The sequence below is a fragment of the Mytilus trossulus genome, chromosome 9 (assembly GCF_036588685.1).
Source record: "Mytilus trossulus isolate FHL-02 chromosome 9, PNRI_Mtr1.1.1.hap1, whole genome shotgun sequence".
Taxonomy (NCBI): Eukaryota; Metazoa; Mollusca; class Bivalvia; order Mytilida; family Mytilidae; genus Mytilus; species Mytilus trossulus.
In genome coordinates this window covers 40,545,702-40,566,550 of record NC_086381.1, presented here as the reverse complement: position 1 = coordinate 40,566,550, position 20,849 = coordinate 40,545,702, and the positions used below count along the sequence as shown (strand labels likewise).

Genomic DNA, 20,849 nt, shown 5'->3' with positions numbered 1-20,849 from the left:
ATAAAACTGGCAATTATAAAATTCAATGAATATTTTGGAAAGTGACAAATTCTGAAATAATTTCGTATATTTGCTCACCAATAGTAAAATATTAAAGAGATAAGATAAAGATAAATTCATTTTGTTAAAGTGTCACGTATTGATCTTACACAATAGTAAAATATTTACAAGTACATTCACATAAACAAAAAGATCAGTACCCAGCCTTTAAAGACTTATGAGACACTATTATCATGATTATATACATAATACTGAGACACTATGATATTCATAATACATCTAGTTTAAAGAATGCATCTCACAACTTAAACAAATTTCTTTGGTAAAGCTTCGATAAAAATAAAACATTACTATATATTCTAATTAAAAATTAACAAAAGTGAAAGAAAAAAGAGAAAATAAATAGAATAAAAAATTAATTCAAACCACTTTCACCAATTTTCTAAAACACATATACTAAAAAATTTCTATCAACATACATTGTATAACATAAACTATTACAACACATATATTTTCATAGGCTTATGGACGGTTATATGTTATAAAAAAAAATTCCTCCTGACGTAAAATTAGGTAGTATAGTGTTATACTTAAATGTCATTACAAATCATTAAAGCATTGACCTTGAACTCTGTACTCATGTTTTCAAAATTTTTAATAAATGGACGTGCCTTTTAAAACAAACCATATCTAATGTCTTTATACAGAGGGCAAACCATTCAAAACTGAGTTTCGTGTTCCATATCATTAAATTTACAAAATTTACATTGTATATTATTCAACGGTCTGGTATATATTCCTGTCTCTACAGCTACATGTAGGGGTAGCGATCCACTGTGAAAAAACGCCATAGTTCGAGTAACTTTTCTTGATTAAAGCGAAAGAATATACTGTTCTGATCTTACACTTTTCTTGTACATACGGTAAGTCATTATTTTAACTTGTTCCTGTTAACATCGTTTCTGTCGTCATTTAAATCTTTCTAGAAATCAGCCTGGTCAAAGTTCTTAAGTTTTTCATTTATGAGGATCATCGCCGTTTTAACACTGAAAGTGGCGTTATGAACAATATCAACAACATCTTAAACGTTTGCAAGTTTGTCTATTTGATGACGCCACCCTTTTCGTCGCCGCGAGTCCCACGCTACTCCTTTTGATATAAGTTGGTAACTCGTATGATCTTACATTTTAGACGATCGAGGCATGATAGTTTTTGCTTCGTATAACATGAAGTAAGTCCAAAATCTCCGCGCACGGCTGCGTTGGAAGAATGCTTCCTAAAAATAAAATCACAAAAATACTGAACTCAGAGGAAAGAAAGTATTTTGCAGCTTTGTTCAGTACATTGTTAATTATTCTGTGGGATTTGTATCCCATAATGGCATTACCGTAGAATACTGGTTCTAAAAACCGGTTCTATCATCCTCTGGTAAAATATTAAAGGAACGATTTACTTATTTTCAGGATAAATGTATGACTCAAACTGCCAGATATATTGTTAAGTTTGCAAATGCTCATTACATTGTCTTCTATTAAAAAAAAACCCAAATTCTTAATGTTTATTTGCAAATGCATTTTCTGTGTTCTCTCGAATATTAATTTCTCCGAACTGTATATTTGCAATGTCCGTACGCGTAACTCGATATCCCATCATCAAGTATATATCTTTTGTCATCAAATGGGGACAGGCCCCGTTTATTTATAGATATATTATATAACTGGTGGTCATATGAACGGATCTGTGTCGAAGTAGACGTATGAATTTCTTTATTAATCAAACACTGTTTGTAATGTTCGTGTCTCGTGTGAAGCTTGGTGACACTCTTTTTTATACCAGCCGCTGTTTTCTTTTCTTTAAGATTTCCATTTTCTTCATATATTAATGAGTACATCTTGGACTTTAGACCGACGAATTCCTGAATTGGAACACCATTGGTCTCATCCTTCATCTTCCCTAATACCTTCTTATTCAAAGTGCTATGAAGAGGATGTTTAGGGTCATAATCTGATGTATCAAACCAGTCCTTGTTCTTAATCATATCTTGGTATATGTCATCAGTCTCGAAGCTATAGCATAATGAGTCCGTGTCCGTAAACAAGAGTTTTGCGTTTGTTCCATATTTCTTCTTTATTTTATTATAATGAAAGTCATACATCAACTCTTTTGACAAATCAAGTATTGTGAATCCTAAATAAATTGGCTTGTTCAAGTATAATCGTGGCTTCAGCATATGGACAGCCACCAGGTCGTTGTTGAATGTTTTGAAAGCATTGAACGTTGGTTTGTTGATTAGTTTTCTGGCTTTTGATTGGTTATTAACTAACTTAATATCTGTTCTCTTTCTTATATTCTCCATTGTCTTCCCAAAAACTACATTGTTCATTGATTTAAAAAAGTCTTTCTCAAAACTATTTTTGGCCATCTGTCGTTTGGCTGTGTTAAAACCGATATATTTCTTTAGCCATTGTTCTTGTTTAAATACCATGACTCTATGAGTCTTAGTCAGTCTCATTCCTAATGATAAATACAGTTTCAAATTTCTGTAATGTACGACGTATTTTTCCTTATGATATAGATTCGGTATTAATTTGTCAGTCGATGTTCTAGATATTTTTAAATCCTCAAGCAGCTTTTTTGCATAGGGAGATAACATAGCCTCTGTTACCTTAACTTTTTCGGGAGCTAGTGGGTATTCGTTGTGGCTATCATGTAATTCTTCTGGATATTCCAAGTCCACTTCAAATATATAACCATTTTCACTATCATCTTTAATGCCATTGACATCTAGATTGCCTTTTTCAAACTCGTCTAACCATCTGAAACCTTCAACTGGAAGTGCCTGTGACATAGCCCATCCGTATAGGTTGTTTGCATCTAGGTACATCACGTAGCTATTTGGTTTATTTTTATCGTAGTTTGGTACATCCTTATTGTTAGCTTTGGCATGACGTTGAGATATCATCGATGTTCCACCTCTTAATCCTTTCTCTACAAACAAATGCATGTCTATGTCTGTAAGTAATTCTAATTTAACTCGCGTCATTTTCAAGGCAGCCTGCCATGCGAGACCGGGTAATGTAGGAAAATGTGCAGCATCTAGTCCATAGTATTTGAGGCAGATATCTCTGAAATTTTCAAAGACATCAGCTAATGCAAGGACATCTGCTGCTACATATAGGTCGTGGTAATCTCCAAGACTCTGCATGTTAAACTGCTGCCATACTTGTTGAGCATGGTCATAATCAAGCTCGGATATACCTTCATTTGATAGCGAATTGTAAAAGGCTTCGATTGGTGGTAGTTGACTCTCCGTGAATTTTGAAGTAGAATCAAAATACTCATATGGATAAACTTGTTTTCTCAGAAACAGGTGCATCTTTTTTTTCGTGAAATACATAGTCATGTGTCGAAATTTACTAGGACTATCTTTTGCAAGGTTCTCAACAAGATTTTCTAAAGACGAAGGCATGAACAGGTGCGAATCAATAAAATCCATACAACCCATTGAGAAAGACGTATACTTCTCCATGTTGTTTGGTATGCATTTTAGCGTTTTGTTGACCTTTCCAATGGCTTGGATGATCAAATGACTATCATATCCACTAAGGTTATGAAAAACAACCGGAATTCTGCCTGTAAGCCTGTAGTTGATATTACATTCTTTATGTGCAGGACCTCTAAATTTGCCTGTTATGTGACAGTGGTCTCTAACTTTTATACTATCATGGCTTAGTTTGCCTTGACATATATGGCATTCTGTTGCTTTCATATATGACTTCATGTCACCTGGGGTCATTTTTAAATATTTATGTTGCTGAAATTTCTGTTCAATTTCTTCTTGCTCTTTTATCATATGTTCAACAAATTTATCAGCCGCATCGGCACCTCGGTAAACCACTGTTTCTTTTGAAGTTTCTGGTGTCAGACCAACTACTTTGTATGCAAAACCACACGGAGTATGCTTTGTAATCTTTGATGTTGATGATTTTGTGTAATTGTTTTGACATCCAACAATAGGAACCAGCAAACATTCGAAATCAGCATAAATAATGAACGGTACCTTCAACTGTTTGCGTATATCTTTATAATAGAGCCATTTATCTGCTTCTTTAGGGAGATCGATTTTCTGTATTCCGTGACTCTGACAATATGGTGCGTGGTTGTTTAATATTCTTTCCTTTGTAAATCCTTGCAAGCAATATAGGCAGTAGAAATGTTTATGTCCATCAGACTTTTGATCGCCTAATAATCGATTTAGATTTTTGATATAGCAGAAATGTGATTTTTCCCTGTTCGAGATAATCATAAGATTTACATGAGGTTGAGAACGAAGATTAGTGATATGTAGAGGAAATATCTCATTGTTTTTATATCCAAATATGTTGATGGAAACATTATTCTGCTTCTCAAATCTTGGAATATCCCTCATTTCGACAGGAAATTCAATCCCATCAGTATTCAATGTTTTAAAATACTTTTTGTATTTTGAGGTCCTCTGTGCATCTCGTTGTGCTGGATGTAAGCCAGCAAGGATTGACCACACGAAACATTTGTTGTCATTGTTTTTAATATTGATGATTGCTTTTTTCGACTTCAGTTTTATCGGGAGTTGAATATAACTTGAGCCCCGCAATGGCCTATACCGGGCCATATTAATCGTTAAGTCAATTACTTTATCTGCGGTCCAGTTACTACCTCTGCACTGGTAATCGGAGAAAGAAGTATTCATTTTATCAATGGATTCCTTTAAGCCCACATCAATATCTTCGACTTTTAGACTCGTTTGACATTTGCCGCGAAAATAAGGTTCTGCTGTTTCTTGTAATTCTCCATTTGTTCTGCTCATTCTCATTTTCATTGACATATACCATTTTATACCACCACTATCTCTAACTTTTTGTTTGATGATGTCATTCACATTGTCATACTGACTGTTCATAAAAGTCATCGGATCAAAAATGGAAATACAATCGAATTGATTCAGTCCTTTTGTCTCGATATTATGTGTTTCAATGGTTCCATTGAGGGCTTTGACATTACATTTGTATAGCTTTATTTCTACATTTTCATCGATGTCAGTACTACTATCTCTTCTTTGCTGGCATCTTTGGCTTTTGATGTGACGTAGATAGTTGTCACGTCTGTTAAACGTCTCTCTACATGGTTTACACACATGTTTCTTTCCCGAATGAGCCGTCCTTTTATGCCGGGATAGTCCTTGCTTATGTGAATAGGATTTTCCACAGGTCACGCATTCATTTTTGGATATCTTCATTGGTCTACTACAGCTTCTATTTGTTCTACTTGTTCCTTCAATATCTGTAAATAAAGTAAGCATATATATATAAATATGTATATATATAACAAGTCAAAAAGGGTACAACATCACCATAAAATAACTATAAAATATACAAATATTAGATATTTCGGATAACAGATATCCTTCTTCAATAATAGCACGATGTCAAATGAATCATGTCAATTCAAATTGAGACTCTATCAAAATCTTGATTTATACAATTTAAGCGAACGCTGGAACAATTTTAAAATTTCCAAACACACCGCAAAGACTACAGAAATATGCCAAAAATAAAAATAGTTATTTACGATGTGGAATGGCACAACTTTAGATTTCCAAAGGATGTGACAGTTGAGATGTAATAACTGCATTGAGGGCAGTCCTCAAACAAAAAAATCAAAAGTGTCCTTACCGATCCAGGATGGTATAAATTAGGCAACGGCAGGGCAATTACAACGGAAACTACATATTAAAGCCTTCCAAACGAATAGCAGTCTAATAGTGATTGAAAAAATAAGTTTTGTATATTGAGCTTAAATAATTGAACGTGGCAACGTACTTATACATCATCCCGAATCAATGAAAACCTGTAATTTAAACGGTAATTTTAAAAATAATTTCGAACTGTAAAGCCAGTACTAAATCCGGCGTTGTTTAAAACAGGTGGTCACAGAAAAATGAGGGACTCGTTCTATGTTTTATTTATTTAAGCTCAATATACAAAACTTATTTTTTCAATCACTATTAGACTGCTATTCGTTTGGAAGGCTTTAATATGTAGTTTCCGTTGTAATTGCCCTGCCGTTGCCTAATTTATACCATCCTGGATCGGTAAGGACATTTTTGATTTTTTTTGTTTGAGGACTGCCCTCAATGCAGTTATTACATCTCAACTGTCACATCCTTTGGAAATCTAAAGTTGTGCCATTCCACATCGTAAATAACTATTTTTATTTTTGGCATATTTCTGTAGTCTTTGCGGTGTGTTTGGAAATTTTAAAATTGTTCCAGCGTTCGCTTAAATTGTATAAATCAAGATTTTGATAGAGTCTCAATTTGAATTGACATGATTCATTTGACATCGTGCTATTATTGAAGAAGGATATCTGTTATCCGAAATATCTAATATTTGTATATTTTATAGTTATTTTATGGTGATGTTGTACCCTTTTTGACTTGTTATATATTATATTTTGTAGTGTACAGAATCATATTACATGATCCATCGCCTTGTAAGATTGATCGTTGACTATTTATTCAGTCATTAAATATGTATATATATATATCTAATAATTATTTCTATGACGGTATCTTGCATTAATTTGTAGTATTAATAAAATTAACGGTACTAATTTTCTTGCACCAGATGCGCATTTGGACAATACATGTCTCTTCAGTGATGCTCATGGCCAAAATATTTGAAATCCAAAGCTTTAAAATCATTTACAATAGATATTCTTGATGCCTTATTTATCATGTACTGTATTACGCCGCTAGATAAAAACTGACGAGGAAAGGTAACACACGGCCACCGAAAGCTTTATTATTATGAAGCCAAGGTGGTCGAGTGGTCTAGAACGTCGGATATAGTGCAGGCGGTTTGCTGTCACGATATTGCAGTTGCAGGAGCTCGAATCACGGCTAGGGAGGAACAAATTTGCAAAAGCAAATTAACAGAGCTAAATTTGTTGGGCTGATATTTAGACGAGTTATTTGTATTTATATACATATTTAAATGTATCTTAAGGTTGCATATAATTATACACAACCCCTAAGGGCTCAATTGCTCAATTCTAACAAAAATAACGCAGCAAGAATGTGTAAATACTAGTATCCTAAATGCGAGACACAATACATATAATACCAGCAAAATAATGAAATCCGAAGGAAATCCTAATAAGATGTAGAAAAAAAACCGAGTTAATGGCAATTACTTCTTAAGGGATCAAAAAACTATGTTGATCCTGTTGATTAATTTGTAGAACAAACTTAGTTGGTCATGGATTGCCATTTATACTTTCTCATTATCTATCATAAAAAATGAACGAAACACAAAACACAGTAAAATTTAATAAAGATACACTATTTCCCACAATAACCAAACAATAGGTTGTCGAACTTGTTTGAAAATTTTCTCTTGTATGATGAAAATATTTGTAGATCCTACTTGGTCCAAGGACACAGTTATCGTCCTTTTGTTTTCGTTGTCTATCCCTAGTGTAAACAGTGTATAACTTGAATGTTTTATTTGATACAATTTCCAAATTTATTTCTTGATATTACATGCCTGAAATATTAAGTAGGGGGATGTTATTACATGCTAAAAAAATTGGGTGCTGAATCTTTATTTTAAGTAGTGATTTGGTCCAGTGTAAAAAGGTCACATTTTATCACGTCTGAAGCTGTCAAACTGAATTTTACACCCCCTTAACACAGAATTATCAATATTTTGAGTTAGAGCTGGTAGAAATTTCTATAATTTTGATAATATTTGTCTCAATGGTAGTACACTACACTGTAAACATCTTTTTAAGAAAGAGCTAGTGCGATGTTTTGAATTTAAGTTTATTGTCTAAAAGAAATGCACTACGAAATAACTGTGTTCTCGGGCCACTTAGCTGAATTTTGTTTTGGCCATTCACACTTTCTCAAAATCTATTATAATATTACAGATGATAACAAAAAAAAACAGTACAATTTCATTATAATAAACTACCAATATTTCGGAGAGTTACCATATATGCATATGGGTGATCCGATTGGTTTGAAAATTTCATAGTAGATAGATCTTGATTTATTCATCACTTTAAAATCATATCACTATAGTTTTTTTTAGGTAGATGCCAAAAACTATATTTGACCCCTATTTTCATATTTTTTGGTTAATGGATCAAAACATTAGATACCATTTGTAAACCAATTACCCTAAGAAACATTCAATAAAGAATAGAAGTATTAGGGTCAGTAGTTTCAGAGAAGAATATTTTAAATGTTACTAAAGAAAATGAAGTAATGGTGTAAAATTGTCTTTAAAGGGCAATAACAATTTTGATAATGTAAACTTTTTTGTAGAATTATTTTTGCTAAAAAAAATCTGTTTACAATTTAGCTTTAAATTCAATAATGTTCAAGATAACCAAAAAAAAAAATAACATTACAATAATGGACCTATTGCATATTTTTACCTAGTATCAGATTTGCTCTAGTTTTTATATGTATGCCAAAAACTGCATCTGACCTTTGTTATCTTTTTTTAGCCAATGACGCCATGATTGTTGATGAATCAAAACTTCGGATATGGTTTATACACTAGAAACTATCATACATATTCAGTTATAATGTTAAGGTACCTGGCCCAGTAAATTTTAGAGGAAAAGATTCATGAAATAGTTTACGGTACTGACATGATTTAACAAACTTTACTAAAATTGTCCGTTTATAAATTTATAAATTATTAAGAAACTAAGGTTTCAACTCCCTCAGGCAAAGTTGGCTTTAGATGAATTTGGCTATTTATTTTAGGTATTTTTTGACATACAGCTCTTCAACGGTTTCGGTACTTATACATCTTCGGATTTCAAATGTTTGGCTTTGAGCGTTCCTGATGAAGGTAAATCCAGAAAATCGCTTCGGACGCAAGAAATTAATAACGTGTTGTTTTCAATATTTTACATCACTGGGTCGATACCTCTGCTGGTGGACTATCAGTCCCCGAGGGCATCATCAGCTCGGTAGTCAGTATTTCGGTACTGACATGATTTAACAAACTTTACTAAAATTGTCCGTTTATAAATTTATAAATTATTAAGAAACTAAGGTTTCAACTCCCTCAGGCAAAGTTGGCTTTAGATGAATTTGGCTATTTATTTTAGGTATTTTTTGACATACAGCTCTTCAACGGTTTCGGTACTTATACATCTTCGGATTTCAAATGTTTGGCTTTGAGCGTTCCTGATGAAGGTAAATCCAGAAAAGCGCTTCGGACGCAAGAAATTAATAACGTGTTGTTTTCAATATTTTACGACGAAGACGAAGACGGACGAAGACAGACACCAAGTAATTATATGAGCTCATTTGGCCCATTGGGCAAGGTGAGCTAAAAATCGGATTTTTTACTCTAGAATATAGATCACAAAAATTTATCATTTTACTTTTAGGTCAGACAATACTTGGTCATGTGTTGCCAAAGGCGTTATAAAAAATAGGTAATGATAATTTCAATGGATGAAATGAAATAGCACTGACATAGTTTCACGGCCGACACTCGGCTAACCGAGAGATAGGTCTGTTAATCTATATTGAGTATGCGGCTATATCGGCGGTGGGTCTGTTAATCAGTTTGGCTAAAGTCTGTTAATCAGGTGTTATCGTGAAAACCAGTGCAAGGTCATTATGTTTCATTGTATAACATTTTAATTATATTTATATCATAAAAACAATTCATGTCTGACAAAATGATTTGGAGTACTGAATTCAGTGGTGTAATTCATTTTTTTCTAGCTTCAATAAACGATCCATAAAATGAAAAGGCAAGTTACTCATCAGTAAATCTATACACATTTTACACACACAAAATGTACACAAAAATGACAAGTTGGTTGAATTTGCTGGCATGCAATCTTTTGAACATCGAAAAAAGACTGGCATTATGTTTGTTTACCATATTAACATCAATATGTGAAAAATCTACACGAAAAACTGTATTTTGGTGACATAAATCAATTTTTGATAAAAATATGGTCTGTTAATGGGTCGGATGTATAAAACTCGGTCTGTTAATTGGTCTGTTAAGAGTTATGAATGACATTGCAAGTATTATTTAATTGCTATATGTGGTGTTATCTGAATAAAGAGATAGGCTCAAGATTAGTGGCTAGAATAAATGGAAACAAAACATGAACAATGAAACATAAGTTAAGACATTGGAATCTGAAAATTGATAGAAATGATTTTAAAAAGTGTAAAATCAAAGTCATATTAATTTCATCTAAGAATGGTCGCATATATCATGTGGATTCTGTTTCATTGTTATGAATGGTTCCAATTTGTCATTTACATAAAACAAGTACATAAATCAGAGATAAACTTCGTAATGTTTTTTTTTATCAAATGAACTGAAATATGTTTATAATGCAAACAAATATTATAGACAAAACTGTCTCTACACCACCTTGAATGTCACTCGATAGAAAAAAAAAGCACGTTTGCGAACTGCGATTCGGCTAAATGACTTACGATATCATAGGAATACATCATTACTCGAAAAATAGAATTAATATTATACATGTATTGTGATTAACAGGAATATACAATTGTCTTGTTGTTACACATTAAATCAGCACCCAACACTAATATAAAAAAAAACTTCCTAATGTCTATTTCTTGTTTAGAACCACGGTTTATAACTAAATTACAGACATTTCCTTAGGCGGCAGAAAATGAAAATGATGACTCAGTACAAAGGAAAATACATACCGGAAATAAACTCCTCATTAATAGATACCAGGATTGAAATTTTATATGTGCACCTTATATGTACGCCTGACACGCGTTTCGTCTACGAAAAACTCATCAGTGACGCTCGAAAAAAATGTTTAATAGGCCAAAAACAAAGTTGAAAAGCATTGAGGAAATGCAACTAATACCAGCGTTACACATCAGCGTATAGCTCCGGCGTGTTAACAATAATTCTAATATGACGTCCTTAATTATTTCGCTTTGTAAACAAAGCCGTGTTCTAATGAGCACAAAATATGTTTGACACATGCGCACACATTTATTTTTATATTAAAGTTATTTCCATCGTTATCCTTTAAAATATAAACATTCAAGTAGCATACATAAACTTTTATAATACATGACATGTTATATCGAACAACATATATTTACCCTGCTCGTATTTTTTAAACTTATCAAATATGAAATGTAATGTACTGACTCCTCGTGGAGGAAACGGGAACAGCTAAACATTTTTACGGTATTTTCGTACGCTTCGACCTATAAAAAAAATACTGTATTTGTCATATTAGAATCGCAAAAATTCCTTCAAGTCATGCATGCTCTATGCTCATTTTCACATGAATAAGGCATTATATTTGACCACAATTTACACCTCGCTAACGCTCAGTGTAAAATATCGACAAATATAATGCGTACCCATGTTAAAATGAGCATAGAGCATGACATGAAGGAATTATTCCTTAATTTACGCTGCGGGTATGCTTTAAGCGTGTGTTGGGCGTACTAGAGGCTAAGGCTAAGCGTTTATCCGGCGTTCATGAAACGTATGTTTGCGTATGTTGTATGCTTTTTATGCTGCATAAAAATTTCCTCGGGTTGTAGCGTTCATCAAGCGTATTTACTTTCCTTCAGTGGCTAGAAGTATAGGGGAGGGTTGATATCTCATAAACATGTTCATCCCCTCCGAAATTTTGCGCCTGTCCCAAGTCAGGAGCCTCTGGCCTTTGTCAGTCTTATATGATTTTTAATTTTAGTTTCGTGTGTAGAATTCGGAGTTTATTGCGACGTCCATTATCACTGTTCTAGTATACAAGTACATATTTTTTAAGGGGCCAGCTGAAGGACGCCTACGGGTTCTTCTCAACATTGAAGACCCATTTGTCTGTTGCCTGTTCTCTGGTCGGGTTGTTGTCGCTTTGACACATTCCCCATTTCCTTTCTCAATTTTACCTTTGTATTTCGACGTACTTCTTCTTCTTCTGATATATAGTTTCAGCTTCATTAATATTGAAATTTACGAACTGTTGCATGTATGGTTTAAAAATATGAACAAAAATTCATCTTTAAATTTGTAGAATACTTGGTGATATTTACATGAAAGAAAACAACAAGTGATTAAAAAATATGTACATTGTTATTTATAGAATTAAATTATGTTGTGGAGAACAGTTGGTGTCAACTGATCTCTGTGAATTTTAATGGTTTGATTTGCTACCACAACTTGTGGCAACAAGTTCCATTGGATGATTGTTTGCGGAAAGAATGACCATTTGTAGCTGTCTTTAGAGGTGGATATTTGCCTAAATGTTTGAGTATGTAATTTTCTTGTTCTAGTATTTGATGGTATGAGGACTAGTGATGGGATTGCAATGAGTCCATGGATGACCTTGTAGAACATGATAAGTCTGGTTTTGAGGCGGCGCTCAGTGAGTGAGGGCCATAGTAGTTCGTTTACCGTGACATACATATCGGGCCGCACTCCTCTGTACCATTTCTAGCTTATTTTTATAATCTGCAGTGTGTGGATCCTATAGACTACAGGCATATTCAAGTTTTGGTCTCACTATTGATTGGTAAGCACGGGATTAGATACTGGTTAGAAATTTTTAAGTTTCGCCTCAGAAAGCCAAGAGATTTATTTGCATTTAATATGATGTTGTTGTAGACTAAGTGATTGTTCCATTTTAAGTTAGACTGTAGGGTTACATGTACGCCGAGATATTTTGCAGATGTTACTAGTTCTAAAGTATGGTTAAGAAAGATGTAATCTTGTTCAAATGGTTATTTTTGGTGTGTGATGGTTACAATAATGCACTTTCCTGGACGGAAGGCCATGAGCCTTGAAACTTATGCAACGCGCTTTGAACGATTGCTGAGCGTTCTTATGGCGTGCCACTAACGTATAACGTTTTCTCTGTACGTTTGGTGCACGCCGGTCTGTCCGCCAGTGTGTGACGCCGGCATAAGGTAATCTATTCATGAGGTAGAAAAGCCTTAGTATTCCAAAGAAAACGCATGGAATTTAACCAGCTGTATTGCAACATATGACAGATTCATAGATTGTACAGATTTTGAACAGACCAAAAACAATAAGGCTGATTGATAACTTGGCGTTAATAATATATTCATGCGAATTCGAGCGGCCAATCAGTCCATATAACGCTAATTTGAAGTGACACGCCCTTTTAATAAAATGGATTTTTTTAAAGTGCTCTTTCTATAAGGATACTGTTGCAACGTATTGTAATTTTTTCGTCACAAGTACATCTCATTATTTTTAATGTGAAAATATAAATTCAAGCAGGAACATATATATTGATATACTGTTTTCCAGATTCAAGGTAGTAAGACTATTGACGTGGCTAAATTACTCTTAACTGACACGATTTAAATTGTCCAACCCATTAACAGACTGTATTCCACTAATATTCATTAAAATGTGGTATAACTCAACTTATATAACAATTATGAAATATTTATCAACGACAATTGATTTTTTAGAACCAAAGTACTACTTTGTGTCCTTTAAATCATATCTAAAAATGTTTTTTGGCCTTTTATCTAAAATATTGCTATGCGTACAAGTATAAAAACCACATACTTGCGCGACGCCTTTTCGTTTTACTTAAAATTGAGCAGGCTATGCATTTTTTTTAATGGTGAAAAATGTTCTATGATATATATCATTTTGTCAGACACTTTTCTTTTTTTGATGTGATTCTCATAATATGCCAAAAAATCTGTATATTTAACAGAGTTTAACATTAAATTGTGAGTTTTACTCTTAACAGACTTTAGCCAACCCGATTAACAGACCCACCGCCGATATAGCCGCATACTCAATATAGATTAACCGACCTATCTCTCGGTTAGCCGAGTGTCGGCCGTGAGTTTGTGAAGGATAAATTGTTTTTCTTCTGCTTCAGTTAAAATTTGATAATTATATATATATTTAGATTTGTTTTTATTTTAAATAGCAACACACTATATATAAATCCCCTCTTTAATTTTTTTTTTTATAAATTTAAAACTCTCTGTTTGAATATTTGAATTCAGACCATTCAACATTAAATGCTTACTTTTTATTGATAAATTTAAATCCATAGGGTTTTCGAAAACAATCATTTGCTTTATATATCATCAGCAGTCAGGCATTGTGTTTTTTTGAAAGAAAAAGAAAATAATTCCCTCAAATATAAGGTAAATAAATGAAATAAATATCATTTTATTTATCCGTACAATTTTTTGTGTGTGTATTCTATATATGTGTACCATAAAAACATGCATGAAATTTTGCAAAATTCAAAATGTTTTATTTTAATCTTAGCTCTTTCATCTTTAATCAGTAGGCTATTTCCCCAAGAAAATGCCTAAGGGGATTGTACACTTCGTTAGTGCAACTATTAAGAGTTCACTTTAATAATAAACTGACAATAAAAAGTCATTCATGTAAAGCATTTCATAGTGCATGGAAAACCATGTACTATGAAAATTAGAGGGCAAAAAACTGACTTTTCATTGGACAATTAGGGGTAAGTATGTTTTAACATTTTCGATAGATATGTTCAGTTAAATATTGATTTTCGATTAACTCTGGAATTTGGATAATAAGTCAACCAATATTCAATTATGATGATTTATATTTATAGATTATTTATGTTTTTTTAAACGAGATGCATTTTCTCATTCTCATCTCATCGAAGGGCGGAGCCCTGAGATGAGATGAGAATGAGAAAATGCATCGAGTTTAAAAAAACATAAATAATCTATTTATCGCTGTTATTTGTATTTTCGAATATCATTTAATTAAAATTTCAGTTAAAAAAGGTATTTTGTACGATGATAATGCATTTTCTTTTGTGGTACTATTTTTTTGGCGTAGGCTTATTTGATATAAATATGTAGTCGCTCAGAATGTTCATTCATTTGAAAAAAGGTGTCCCATTTGAACATTCGACGTGATCAAGTATGGCGAAGACCATTTTCACTGTTTACAAGCTGTAATTTGGTGTTTCTGCGTATCAAATGAAGTGAACGATTGAATATATAATGTAAGTGTATTTTAAGTAAGTGTCAACCCTTTTATATCTGTAAAATGAAATTTATTGTGTACGAGACGATATATCATATAGACTGCATGCAGCATGGTCAGACAATAAGTTAAAATCCCACACATTTAACAGATAAATGTGACAAACACTGCCCTGTTGTCAGTACGATTACTGGTTATTATACAATACATGTATGGAAGATGTGAAAATGTCCTTCATCAAGGCCTCGCCCCGATCAAGCTCCCCCCCCCCTTTTTTTCAAGCTGGAGAACCATGTCTCTTCGGTCCTTTTGATATTTATTGACAATTTGTAGACAAAATTAATAATGAAGACCATTAATAGTTACTATTTCCATCCACAGCTACTTTTAATTATGAAATAACCAGTTAAGAAGCAAAATTAAAGATATACAACACCAAAACATTTCATTTGTATAATTTGGACACTTCAATTGCCTCATTAGCAATCATATCACTTTTATCTGTTTAACCCAAAACCTTGCAGTCTGTATAAATAGAAATAATTTGTCAAACTTATCCAATAACTTATATCACACATTGTTTAATATATATGTAAACTGTTTAATTAACTATAACAATAATTGAATTGTAACAAAATAGTCCATTTAGAAAACATTATGAATTTTGATTATTTCATGTATGAAACAAATGTATAGATTAATATATCAGTAGATCAGTCACTGTCTGATTCAATAACCTGAACACGTCTGCGCTTGGGTTTTGGACCAGCATTGTCATCTTGGCAAGTACTTGAAGTAGTTGAATTTCCAAAATTGAAATTGAAATTTCCTCCATTTATTATAGTTCCCTGTGGAAAGAGCATTGCTGAATTTTTAAGTTGAGAAGTGTCTGTATTGTTGTTTTGATCTGATTTAGTTGGTACACCTGGACTTTCAGATCTTTGTTCTGGTTGACCTTTACTGTTTGATACTGACTCGGAAGAACCACCATCTAACACATGTGCTATTTCTTTTTGTTTCTTAAGACTGTTTTTCTGATATGATAAGAGGGATTGAATGTTTTTATGGCCTGTATGCTGTTGAACAACAGTTAATGGAAGGCCCTCTTCTATAAGACGTGTTACAGCTGTCCTACGACCAGAATGATTTGTGAGTTTTTTGTCTGTTATGTTGGCTTTTGTTGCTGCAGATTTCATCAGTGTGCGAAGCTTTCCTTCACCCATAGGCATGTTCTTGTACCAAGTGACCGCTTTGCCTTTTTTAGAATGGTTTATTCCAAGATAAAATGGACTGGTGTCATTCTGCATTTCTTGCGGTCTGTGATTTTTATACTGCAAAATTATTAGTAACATATTACAAAAGATATACATTGCTAGAAAATTTAGACAAACTATTCGTTTCAGGATGTTCGCTACTCTTTTTATATTTTTTTTTTTAAATGACTGGTATAAATTAATAATATTCAAATACAGGATTGCAAATTAAGGGTCTTTTTGGTTGTTATTGAGATGTAAACCATTGGTAATTTTTGTTTTTAATTGGGAGGGGGGGGGGGGGGTGTGCATAAATCACAAGATTAATTATACATTGGCACCTTTTTCCTTTCAAAAACTATGAAATAATGACAATGACTTTAAATACGGTATACATTGTATCTGTCATAAATAAAAAAAATTATAGCGGACATCCTTATTTGGCAAATGACAATAAAGTATCTTTCTAAAATGTATGGTACATGTACTTAATTTTGGCCTCAATTGTATGGTTCACTGAACTTAGTAATGTGATCATGTAATACAAATGGTCCATTTAATATCAGGTTTATAAAGCGCTTGGCATGGTAACAGTAATGAAGCAAAATATGTTCATTTTTGGAATGGTATTTCTTAATTGTATGTACACAATGTAATTGTAGTGTTTAACCTCAAATTCATGGTTCACCGAACATGGGAAATGCCAGTGCTAGTCTCTGAACTATCATATGGACACATTTTCTTAGTTTTATAGTAACATGTACCCTATTTACAACATTTTTTTCATCTGATCAAGTCAAGCTGATATATATTTATTTTCGAAACCTTTTACAAGATACACGAGTACCAGACAATTGTATAAATTTCATACAACATTGCATACGTACAGATTAAATGTCCTTACTAGGAACTGCCAGTGTGTTGAGTTATTTTTCTATCTTAACACCTGATAGTTGTTGGATAGGATGTTATTGTTCAACTCATCGTGCATATGTATGTGTACAATATTTGTATACTCTTTTTTTTTATTCGACTTAATATTTAGAATATATCATACCTTCTCGTATGCAGATACATGACATTTTTCGGGATTGTCATGGTTTATCCATGCTTTAGGCGCATATGCTCTGGTATTTTTGCAGTTTGTTCCATCCCTTGTTTTTGTGAGTCGCTCATTATAGACCAGGTGTTTTTCTGGGGTAGCAACCAATTTAACATCCCCCCACTTCAACTGCCTATGCTCATGGCATCCACGTAGTCCAAAATTTCGTGTATTTAAGTACCACAGGAGAGTGACCAGACCTTCAGGGTTGTCCATGCCTAATGACCCTGCCTCTATCATGGTCTCCTCATCAGATAATTCCACTGCGTCTGAAACATATGGTCGGTTGCCCATTCCCATCTCTTTCAGTTGTTGTTTTTTTGCTTTGAGGCAATCTCTGGATTTCTTAAACTCATCATCTATTTTAATGTCATATTTATATCCATTTTGCTTCAGATATCGGCAAATCATGGACATGTACCCATCAAGTGTGCTGGGTTGATACTCATTTGATTCGCCTTCTTTGGCATTTTCTTTTCTGAGACCAACATAAAATTCTTGTAGATACTCATCTAACTGTTTTGGATCAATATTAAAGATCTCCTCTTGAACATTTCTGATACTTAAAATGTAATCAGTAAAAATCTTTACACAACTTTTCATTTTTCTTTTAGTATTGTCATTCTCTCTGTCAAGCATAAATTGCTCTCTTTCATTTTCATTTATCTGTTCAAATCTCTTGTTGAATTTATCAGACTTTGAGCAACTTGGAGGGGCAATACATGTAGCTGTTTTGTTGACATTTGAAGAACATGTAGCTACATTTATATCAGTACCAGTATTTGTTTCAGATATTGTCTCTAGAATTATATCATGAAAATCATTGCTGTCTTCCAGAAAGTCTATGTTAGGTGGTAAATTTGATGTGTGATTGATATTTTGTGTTGTATCTTCTTGTTTTTCAGTGTCAGTAGTTTGATTTGTCTTAAATGTCCAGTGATTGACATTGGGAACGTCTAGTGAAAATGTTCCAAATGGTTGTGTACTTAAATTTTCCTGGTATTCAAAGTTTTCTATGTTTTGTAAGGCTGTCTCTAGGTCGAAATCTGAATCCCACAATTCCGATGTGTCCATGGCTGAGCTTTTGGGATTTTTTTTCAAAGCAGACGAAGAAATGTACATGTACGAAGAAATGTACATGCAGACAGACCTACGATGATTTGAAGTAGACTTATGTAAAAAAGGACATTTGTTATTTGTTATAAACATGATATGATTACTTTTATTAACTTCCAATAAATTATTTAACGGCGAAATTCACGGTAAAATATTAAAACGAGAAATCATCTTTTATTGTTGACATTTCAGCGCAGTCATTCGATAACATTTTTTTTATAGTTCCGGCGAACCTTTTCTGATTGGCCGACACTTTAGCGCATGAATTAGATTATTACGCTGTTGCTAAGGTCCTTAGAAACTAGCGATAATTTTCATTCTCACTCTACACGAGTGATATGAAAATTATCACAAAAAAACATCAAAGGAAAAATACAGATAATAGCGATAATGCAGTTTATAAGCATTTGTTTTTATTGTATCAAGTCAATTTCATTATTTCATATGCATGATCTCTGCATACACAACATGCTTTAATTGTCTGAAATATTTAAATATTATTGGTTCATATTTGTTCAATATTTATTGTGTCTATTTGAACAGTCATTAGTATGTTAAATGAAATGGCAGGTAAGTTTTTCATTTTAATAACTGAGATAAATCCGTTATTTAAATTTTATGTACACAAATATTATCAGAAACTTTGTTATTAGCGACATGATTTGGTAGTCAAAAGAAAGTAAAATTATATCTGAATTCAGACCTGCGTTCGGATTTTCTAAAGTCAGTAGATTTAACGTTTAGTATTCAAATTGATTTGCAGTACTGTTTCAGGTCGAATATGATACGTTTGCTGTTAAAAAAATTTAGTAACCTGATTTAATAGCTACATTTGTAGCTTATCAGTATTAACGATCATTGAGAATAAATCAAAATAATAAATACCTTTATATTTAATCCGGCAGTGTATGTATTGTCGTCAGCATCTCCAAACAGTGTCCTATAACAAATCAATTTTGATTCTTTAAAATCACTGTAACGTTGCTATTATACCAGTAAACTTAATAATTGTAATTTTGTAAACAGAAATAATATAACAAATTGATTTCGGTTATCAAAATGAAATATTTACTTGTGTCGTTATAATACACACTAATAACGGATTAAATGGTAATATTCTAAAGTTTACCATAATAAGGATTAGATTAAATATAACTGTAACGTTTTTCGTTTATAACATGCATCACTGGGTTTTATTATCCTTGTATAATTAGATTACTTATTCTCATTAACCGTTATACAGTATACGTAATTCCTTACAATCTATGTTTATCGCCTTTAATCAGATTATACTTGTTAAATGTCAAACCAATCATGTTAAGCAGCTGGTGCCCCGCTGCTATGTTTATACAGGTGACCAGTTGACCTTAGCCCCGTGCGTGTTTATATATATTAAGACTTTGTTCAGACTACACCAGGATCCATTTATTTATTTATGTGACCAGGATTCCCTTAATCACGCTACCAGAGATTTTTAGGGTTACCCTATTAAAGAGTATATATATTTGGCATTTGTCGTCCGTGGACGTGTGAAACGTAGAGACCAAACAACAAAGCACAAACACAAGAATACAAACACAAGAATACACACTTTAGTTTAAGTCCCCATACTGAAACACTTTTTTTCGTCACATAACTTTATAATCTAACATTTTCAAAGTGTAAATAATTATTTTGGCCACATTTGAATTTGCGACATTATTTTTATGAAATGAATTGAATATAACTTGATACAATAAAAAAGAAATGTAAATAAATCGTAATAGAAATCAACATAACAGCTTTCCTTATAAAGCTGTTTGGTAATATCAACAAGTTATATCAAACAATATATAATAATGTTTACTCTTTTCATGGATATTTTACTTTCAAAATCCAATTTCCCAAATGTCAGGTTGTTCTTGTATGAATACTTTTTAATATAAAATATAGCACAACAATACATATAACAGATATATTACCTTACTCACATGTATAGTTGAGTACGCTGTTATTATAAAATTCCGGCAGGCCATAGACAGAAGAAGAATATAATGTGTGACTGCATCTATTTTGAATATCTACGTTGACACTATCAAAATTGTTACGGAAATCCACAGTTGACGTACTTCCCGGTTAACGTAAGTTGATTGCAAAATCACAAGTCATAACAGATGGTGGGTGTTGCTACATGGACGATCTGTTGATATTAGAAATCAATAATCTGATAAAAGAAGAAGGTCATGATATGAATTACACATAATTGATCAGTTATAAAAAAAGAAATTTTAGCAATATTGTGGGAATCATGTGTAGTTCACATGGTGT

At 32.7% G+C, this 20,849-nt stretch overlaps 2 protein-coding genes across 4 annotated transcripts; both read right to left on the bottom strand.

Annotated features, from left to right (window-relative positions):
* Window positions 1–1,518: 1,518 nt before the first annotated feature.
* LOC134682910 (uncharacterized) lies at window positions 1,519–20,647 on the bottom strand. 3 transcript variants are annotated; one of them, XM_063541824.1, is made up of 3 exons: window positions 20,504–20,647; window positions 19,428–19,482; window positions 1,519–5,319 (listed from the first exon to the last, which is right to left on the bottom strand). In XM_063541824.1, exon 3 carries the CDS (start codon window positions 5,273–5,275, stop codon window positions 1,595–1,597), a length of 3,681 nt encoding a protein of 1,226 aa, XP_063397894.1. In that variant the 5' UTR covers window positions 5,276–5,319; window positions 19,428–19,482; window positions 20,504–20,647; the 3' UTR covers window positions 1,519–1,594. The 3 variants fall into 3 exon arrangements, with proteins under 3 accessions (XP_063397894.1, XP_063397893.1, XP_063397895.1); XM_063541823.1 differs by having other exon boundaries at window positions 20,513–20,647; XM_063541825.1 differs by having other exon boundaries at window positions 20,509–20,594.
* Window positions 15,739–18,500, bottom strand: LOC134684622 (uncharacterized). Its single transcript, XM_063543922.1, has 2 exons — window positions 17,382–18,500; window positions 15,739–16,402 (listed from the first exon to the last, which is right to left on the bottom strand). The coding sequence occupies exons 1-2, from the start codon at window positions 18,498–18,500 to the stop codon at window positions 15,785–15,787; spliced, it is 1,737 nt and encodes a 578-aa protein (XP_063399992.1). The 3' UTR covers window positions 15,739–15,784.
* Window positions 20,648–20,849: the final 202 nt, after the last annotated feature.

Bases quoted from the DNA above. Each gene is read 5' to 3' on its own strand.
- LOC134684622 (XM_063543922.1), bottom strand. From the start codon at position 18,500: ATGGACACATCGGAATTGTGGGATTCAGATTTCGACCTAGAGACAGCC. The intron at 16,403-17,381 runs GTATGATATATT...ATAATTTTGCAG, and splicing joins ATGTATCTGCATACGAGAAG to TATAAAAATCACAGACCGCA.
- LOC134682910 (XM_063541824.1), bottom strand. From the start codon at position 5,275: ATGAAGATATCCAAAAATGAATGCGTGACCTGTGGAAAATCCTATTCA.